Source organism: Orycteropus afer, unplaced genomic scaffold (genome assembly GCF_000298275.1).
Source record: "Orycteropus afer afer isolate SDZICR_OR568_19922 unplaced genomic scaffold, OryAfe1.0 scaffold00471, whole genome shotgun sequence".
Lineage (NCBI taxonomy): Eukaryota > Metazoa > Chordata > Mammalia > Tubulidentata > Orycteropodidae > Orycteropus > Orycteropus afer.
The window spans coordinates 1,188,866-1,196,745 of NW_006922058.1; the positions used below are offsets into that span (position 1 = coordinate 1,188,866).

Below are 7,880 nucleotides of genomic sequence, written 5' to 3' on the forward strand. Positions count from 1 at the left end.
TATTTAAAAAAATGAAAAAAAAAAGAAGTTTTAGTGTATTTGGAAGTGTTTTTTAAATGTTTTATATGCATAGAAAGATGAAATCCATACTATATACTAAGACAAACATTTGACTGACACTAAGTAAGAACTATGTGTACCTGTTCCACCTTACCTACAAATTCTACTTAAAGATAGATTAAGGAATGGATCTTGTTTATAATCCTGGGACGGTCTGTAGACAGAGGTCGTATATCAATGCAATGGGTAAAAGGAATGGATTTTTAAATAAATGACTGGAAAAAAACAGTTATCAAATTAGAAAAAGACAAAATCTCATACTTACTTCACATCATATACAAAAATCATCTGCAGATGGATGAAGGGTTTATATGTCAAAAATAAAAATTTGAAACTTTTAGTAATAGATATAGGTAAATAATCATTTAGATGTCAGGGTTAAGGAAAGATTTCTTAAGAGAAAAATAGCACTGACTAAAAGAAAAATACTGAGGACATTGGCCATATGAAAATGAACAATTTCTCTTCATTAAAAGACACCTTTAAACAACTGAAAACACATGTTAGAAATGGGGAGAAGCTATTCAGAGTAGATACACCAAGTATGGGAGCTCTGGTAGTGTAGTGCCTCAGGCACTTGACTGCTAACCAGAAGGCTGGAGGTTCAAACCCACCAGCCACTCCTCAGAAGGAAGATGGGGCAATCTACTTCCATAGTTATACTGCCTCAGAAACCCAAGGAGGGGTCTCCATGAGTCAGGTCCAACTCAACAGCACATAACAACAACACAACAACAACACCAACCACAGGTACCTGCCAGGGAAATGGGCAAATGGTGAACATGCATTTCAAACAGGAAGAAGTCTATATAACCAACAAGCACAGACTGAGACACTTAATACCAGAACCAGTGAAGTGAAATTCAAGACCTCACAAGATGCTTCTTTAGACTCCTTCAGTTAGTGAAAAGCAGAAGGTCTGATCACTCCAAGTGCTGGGGATTCTGTGGACCATCGGGGATCATGGACACTCTTGGTGGGAGTAGAAATTGTCCCAAGTACTTTGGAAAACAGTTATCATCTACAATTGGACATTCACAAACCCTGTGCTCTAGCAATAGATACATACAGAAAAGAAACTCTTGTACACGTGTAACGAGGAACATGTACCAGAACGTTCACAGCAGCATGGTTCTCAGTGTGAGGACCTTGACATGATCTAAAGGCACAGCCAAGGAAAGAGGATGAGTGACCATATTCATGCAAACGCATGAGCTGCAGCATGACCTACGACGACACAGGCGGATCTCGGCTGTGTGAGAAAATGAACTGCAGTGAGACTTACGAGGACACATGCGGATCTCGGCTGTGTGAGAAAGAATGACCTACAGCGTGACCTACAATGACACAGGTGAATTCCGGCTGTGTGAGAAAAGGAGCTGCAGTGCAAGCTATGACAACACAGGCGACTCTTGGCCATGTGAGAAAGAACAAGCTGAGGACGACACCCAGTGTGCCCGGAACAGCTCACCCGAACAGCACAGCCCGAAATACATGCATGGGGAGGGCAGGTGCCTGGTGGAAGGACCGGCAGGATGTGGTGGTGGGCAGCCTGGCTGGGGCAGGCTCCAAGCACACTGCCAACTCTGTCATCTCCTGTGGCCTGGGGCCAGCCACCCTCCAACAATCTACTCATGTGTTCCTCCAAAGAACACCAGCTGTGCACCTGCAACACACAGGCATGGCCCCAGGTGCTGGGATCCGCGGTGAAGACAGCTGTAGGAACCCCCACCCAGGGAACTTACAGTCTGTGGAGACAGAAGACCAAAAGACAGACAGGTGGACAGCATGGGTGGACGTGACAAAGATACAAAGCAGGCAGAGGCCTTTGGGTTGAGGGGGTGACAGCAAGAGGGGAGCCATGTACCAGGGAGGGAAAACAGCGCACATACCCAGTCTCGTGGGGCGGACAAGCTGCGGGATCAGCCTGCCCATATCTTTGCCCCACACACTCTCTGAGCCCCTGCTGGGTACAAATACCGCTTGGACAGCCCTTGGCATCTGGGTGCAGCCCCACCTAAACCCAGGGCCCCTCACCTGCATCTGAGCCGAGTCAGCTAAGAACAGGTTCCCATCCATGCCAGTAGGCAGGGACCCATCAACCTTCAGAAAATGGAACACACAGTCCAGCTGTCAATCCCTGGCCTCTGCTGGCCCTGGGTGCTGCTCTGATGTACTATTCAGACCCCTGACCCCACTAGCCCCTGGGAGGCAGCAAGGCAGAGGCGACTGCCCGGTCTGCCAGCGGGGACCCCAAGAGTGACGAGCCCAAGTCTGTTCCCTGGCCACTGGGATCACTGCTGGGGGCCCTGGGCCCTGAGTCCAGCAGTTGTCCACACTGGCTGGCCCACACTGGGGATGGGCGCCCTGTGCACACCCAGACAGGCGGGCACCTCCAAGTTCAGCCCTGGCTCAGGCCAGCACCCAGTTGTGGATGCTGCTGGCTGGCCCCACAGTGCAGGACGCAGTGGGTCTCAGCCCCCTGGGGGACGTGACACGGACACCCTGTGGGCCCCTCCACCGTTACCTGGCACTCTGGGCAGCTGAATTAAAGAGCCCTCCACCGCCTTCCCGCCGCAGGGCGTAGCCGCCAATGGGTGTGCCCTTAATGTGTTTGGCTCCGAGGGCCTGGCAGATGTGGCTTGGGCCAGCACAGCCCTGGGCACCGGGCCATCTAGATGCTGCCAGTGGAGGGCAGGGGCCGCCATCCTCCCGCCGGGCTCGGGGCTGCAGGCCCGCGCCGTACAGCTCCGCTCAGCCGGCCGCCGCGGGGGCGCAGGTAAGGCGCAGCCAAGTACCTTGTTGTCTTTCAGTCTCAAATCTTCTGGCTGCATGGCTCGCGGCAGTCCTGGCGCCGGGTCTGGCATGGCCGAGGGGCACCTCGCTTTCGGTGGCTGAGTACCTGAGATTGGCGGGGCCAAGTGTGCATGGGAGACGGTGTGTTTCTTGGCCCTCTTGACGCTGACGCCTTCCACGCAGAGGTCCGACCCGCTGAATGGCGGCAGCTCGATGACCGGCTGGGGAGGGGCAGCAGTCAGGCCTGGCTGTGGCTCAACGGGATGATCCCTGACCATCCCATTGTCCCGGGCTCCAGCCCAAGTCCTGGCGACCTCACGTGTGTCTGTCTGTACAGGTTCCCTGCTGACTTTGTGGGAGCAGGCTGTCAGGCCTGTCTTCTGTGGGCACTCGGGGTGGACTAGAACCGCCACCCTTTCAGGTAATAGGCAAGAGCTCAACCGTCCACACCACCCAGGGACTCCTGAGTCCCGTTCAGCCCACGAGTAAAGGGAGCCCCTCCTCCAGCAGGAAAGCAAGTCTCTGAAGCCAAAGGGGTGCCCGGGAACCATTCCTCACTGCACCCCTAGCTCTGAGGAGCCAATGCAAAGGTCACAGACGGGCGCTCAGCTTCATTCCAGATGATTCAAGCACCCAGAGGGCCCTAGGTCAGGGAGATGGCACAGCCAGGTCTTGAGGGGCGGGTGCTGGGTGGCAGGGATGGATGGCCAGGGTTTGAAGGGTACAGCAATAGCTCCTGGGAGAGGAGGGGCTTTGGGCTGTCGATGAAGGGGGACATGGCATTGACACATGGGCAGGACCTGAGGGTTCAGAAGGGACCATCCAGAAGGGCCTGGCAACCATGGTGTGCCCAGGGCACCCCCATCCTGTTGACCATAGAGTCAGGCAGCTGGGATGAGCAAAGGCCAGGTGTGCAAGCAGCAGGGTTCATGACCAGGCCCCCAGGACTGCCCAAGCGTCTTTTCAGCTGAGGCACACAGCCTGTGGGTGAGAGGGACCAGTGCCATGCTAAGGCCTTCCACGTGCTCACCCGGCCCTCCTTGGGTCATGACATGGTCCATGCCCTGCATGGCCCAGCCCGCTGGCAGCCTGCAGCCCCGCCCTATGCCAGTGACCAGGGACAGAAGTGTCCAGACACCAAGCCTGAAGGTGACGCCCTAGGAAGGGAGCGTCAGGGGTCCAGGGCCACGGGCAGGGCTCACTCACCTGTTTCCAGAGCAGCTCAAAGTTGCCAATGTCACAGCTGTGGTCCAGCTTGCGGTCCACCACCACCTTGATGGTGTCCTCCTGCACCTGGGCACAGAGCTGGGCAGTGACAGGCGTGGATGGGTGCATGGTGGGGCTGGAGTTGATCTCAATGAGCCAGGGCCTGAAGTCCCTGCCAAGGATGAAGTCGGCACCGTAGAGCTCAAAGCTGTTCTTGCGGGCCTCCACGTGGTCCTGGGCCACCTTCATGGTGTTGGTGATGGCCCTCTTCATGGCTGGGTAGATGACGCTGCCCCACACGTTGCCACGGCCCCGGCGCTGCAGGTACTCCTGGAACCGGCTGCTCGTCCACATGTTGTGGCGTGGCAGCAGAGGGCTACGGTCCTTGGCATTCACTAGGTGCTTCTGGATGGAGTTGTTGCACAGATGGACGGCGCTGCGGGGACAGGCACGTCAGGGCCCTGCCCCGGGGCTAGGCCCCAGGAAGCAGCCGATGGCCCTCAGTCTGGCGGGGGTGGTGGTGCCAGGGACTGTACCAAGAAGGGAGACCAAGTGGGAGGAGCCCACAAAAGACAACAGCTGCTGCCGAGTTAGCTCCGAATCGCAGGCCCCGTGTATCAGAACACAGTGGTGCCCCACTCAGCTTGCAGGGCTGATCTCCAGGAAGAAAGCGAAGCCTTTCTTCCAAGGTGCCTTGGGCTGGACTGGAACCGCTCACCTTCCAGTTAGCAGCCGAGCATGTCCACCCTTTGTACCACACTGCGACTCCCCGCAGCCCACTAGGCTGGCGCACCACCCAAGGCCTCCGGCAAGAAACAAAACCCAGGCCTCGATTTCCCGATGCAGAGGGCTTCGGCCCAGTGCTGCCAGCATCATCTTTGCACCTCTGGTCCCAGGCCAGGTGGGCACCCCCTCCCATCTTGGGGCTGTGGCAGTAGGTGTGGCTTCCGGGGCTCAGCTGAGGCTCCCCAGGGGCCACCTCAGCCACTCCCTCAGTCTCACGGGCCACCTCTCCGGAGGCTGCCTCCTCTGCCCAGCAGCTCAGAGAGCTGACACCTGCTGTGGCCCCGAACCAGAGGGACCCCGGGGTAGTCAGAGCTCCCCAAGGGAAGGGCCCAGTCCCCACACAATGTGCTGCAGGGGCTGTGGGCCACATCTAGCCACTGAGAGGCCAGAGGGTGGCACAGGGCAACAGGGCAGAGGGGCCATGTCTACCATGCCCCACAGGAACCAGCCCCTCACACTTCATGGGGTGCTCCGAGCCCTGCAGGCCCTGCAGTGCAGGGCAGCCCACGGGGTGTGCAGACCTGGGCCCAGTGGCCAGCCACCACCCTCCAGTAGAGGCACAGCACCTCTTGCCGGGGTGGCTCTGAACCTTTGCTGAGCTGTGCAGCGTGTGGCTGGCCCGTGGCAAGCACCTGGCATCGCTAATGGACGTCCTCCGAGAAGCGCACAGTGTTGGGGGCAGAGCAGGGCTTTGGTGGCCACAGGCCTGTTTTCCCTCTGCACCCCTCTCACCATGGGACGCAGTGGTGCCTGAGCTCACCTACCTGTCCAGGTTGTCCAGGGAGAAGCGCTGTGTGGAGAAGCGCAGGTAGCTCTCCTTGTAGAACCAGATGGTCAGGGGGTTCCAGTCGGTGACCAGGAACCACTGACGGATGTCGAACTTGGTGTCGTAGATGAGCAGTGGCGTCTCGATGTACTTCTGGGCCACCCACTTGTTGTCCCTGGTAGAAAGGTGGTCTGTGGCCACTAGCTCCAGGATCTCCTCCACCCGGTCCATGCACACGATGTCTGCGAGACAGCACCGTCAGCCACGCATGCAGCCCTGGGGTGCCCTCAGCCTGCACCTGGCACCGCACGGCTGCCTGGTCAGGACCGGGAGCACCATCACCCACCCAGCCCCCAACCTGTGCCCAGCACCGCACTGCTGCTCGGTCAGGACCGGGAACACCATCAGCCACGTGTGCAGCCACAGGGTGCCCTCAGCCTGCGCCTGGCGCCACATGGCTGCCCAGTCAGGACTAGGAGGCAGGATGCCTGGGCTGGGATCAGGGGAGGCCACCCAGCAGGACCAGCCCAGAGCAAGATGCAGATGCAGGGATGGGAGCAGGGGCTGGGCACTGGCTGTATGCCACACTCTGGGATGTGGTGTGACCAGGACCAGGGGCCCTCATTGGGCTCACAGAGCAGCCACCAGGCAAGGATTGGACCCAGGGAGTCTGGGGTCTGGTGAGGTGGTTCAATGAGTGGGAGGGGGCTGAGGAAGGACAGGATTGGATGGGCACATACGTGTCCCCACATCTGCTCCCCTACTCCCGTGGGAGGATTACAACGCCCCACCCCCATGTGGTCAGTGGTGGCTGATGACGGGCATCTTTCTGCACCACCAGCGACAGACCCACAGCCCTCCCCTCTGCAGTGATACCCTGGAGCCTCCAAGAAAGAGGCAGGTGGGCAGAGCCTCTGCCGCCCTCCCATGTGCACACAGTGGATGGCAGCAGGACACTGCTGGAAGCTACCAGACCATGGGGCTGTTTGCTACGTGGCCCAATCTGGTCTCTCCTGACGGATGCAGGGACAGACAGGAGCTTGTCTGCTCCTCCGCACCAATATCTGCAGGGACATTTGCCTAAGATTGCTCCTTGGCATGCAGTTGGCTCAGACTCACGGAGACCTTGTGTTAACAAAATGCAACACTGTCTGGTCTCATACCATCGTTGTAACTACTGTCTGTTTGTCTCATGGAGAGTTTCTGTCATTCTCGCTGACCATCTGCCAACCATGACATCTTTTTCTAGCGAGAGGTTGTTCCTGATGACATGTCCAAAGTGAGCAAGCTGAAGTCACACTATCCTGGCTTGCAGAGCAAGCTCTGGTTGGGTCTCTTCTAAGACAGAGCTGGCCATCCTTCTGGTGTCCATGGTATAGTTAACCCTTTCTGCCAGCACCACACTTTTTAGTTTTTGCTTTTTTATTTATTTATATCATGATTTGGGTTAAAGTTTACAGAGCAAATTGGTTTTCCATTCAACAATTCACACCCATTCTGTTTTCTGACATTCACTGCAATCCCCACATTATAACAGCACCCTTCCCACTTCCTCCTTGTGGTTACCCTTTCATCCTTTTTCCTGTCCTTTCCTGCTTTCCAAGTTTTATCCCTGAGCAAATGCTGCCTTTTTGATCTTGTGTGATTGATATGCTAACAAGTACATCCCTCCCTGTTGTTACTGTTCACCTTACAGGCCTGTCTATTGTTTGTTTGGCTGAGAGTTGGGCCATGGGGGTGAGTTCATGTCCAGGCTTGAAAGGTGTCTAAGGGTCATAGTCTTGGGGATTCCACCAGTCTCTACCAGAGCAATGAGCCTGGTCTTTTTATGATTTTGAGTTTTGTTCCACATTTCCCAGCATCCTATCTGGGTCCTCTTACTGTGATCCCTTTCAGAATGGTCAGCAGTGGTAGCCGGGCACCATCTAGTTCTTCTGGTCTCAGGATCATGGAGGCTGGGGTTCAAGGGCTCCACTGGTCCTTTGGACCAATTGTTCCCAGCTTCTTTGATTCTCTTCACTCTTCTTTGCTCCAGACGGGTAGAGACCAATAGTTGCACCCTAGGTGGCTACTCATAAGCTTTTAAGACCCTAGTCACTACTCCCCAAAGCAGGATATAGAACATTGTCTTTGCAGACTGTTGTGCCAACTGACCTCAGTGTCCCTCGAGGCTATGGTCCTGAGCCCCATGCCCAGTGACTCACTGCCTCACCCTCAAGGTAGAGACCAGCTAAGGCTCCAGCACCACACTTCTAATGCTCACTGA

At 56.1% G+C, this 7,880-nt stretch overlaps 1 protein-coding gene across 1 annotated transcript in view; it reads right to left on the reverse strand.

Annotated features, from left to right (window-relative positions):
• Positions 1-2,257: 2,257 nt before the first annotated feature.
• The window catches only part of TTLL8 (tubulin tyrosine ligase like 8), an 86,922-nt gene continuing 81,299 nt past the window's right edge, over positions 2,258-7,880 (reverse strand). The window contains exons 10-13 of the mRNA XM_007954760.1: positions 5,613-5,856; positions 4,063-4,498; positions 2,588-3,077; positions 2,258-2,427 (exon numbers count right to left, since the gene is read on the reverse strand). Coding sequence (XP_007952951.1) covers positions 2,258-2,427; positions 2,588-3,077; positions 4,063-4,498; positions 5,613-5,856 — 1,340 coding nt within the window. The remainder of the gene's footprint in view (positions 2,428-2,587; positions 3,078-4,062; positions 4,499-5,612; positions 5,857-7,880) is intronic.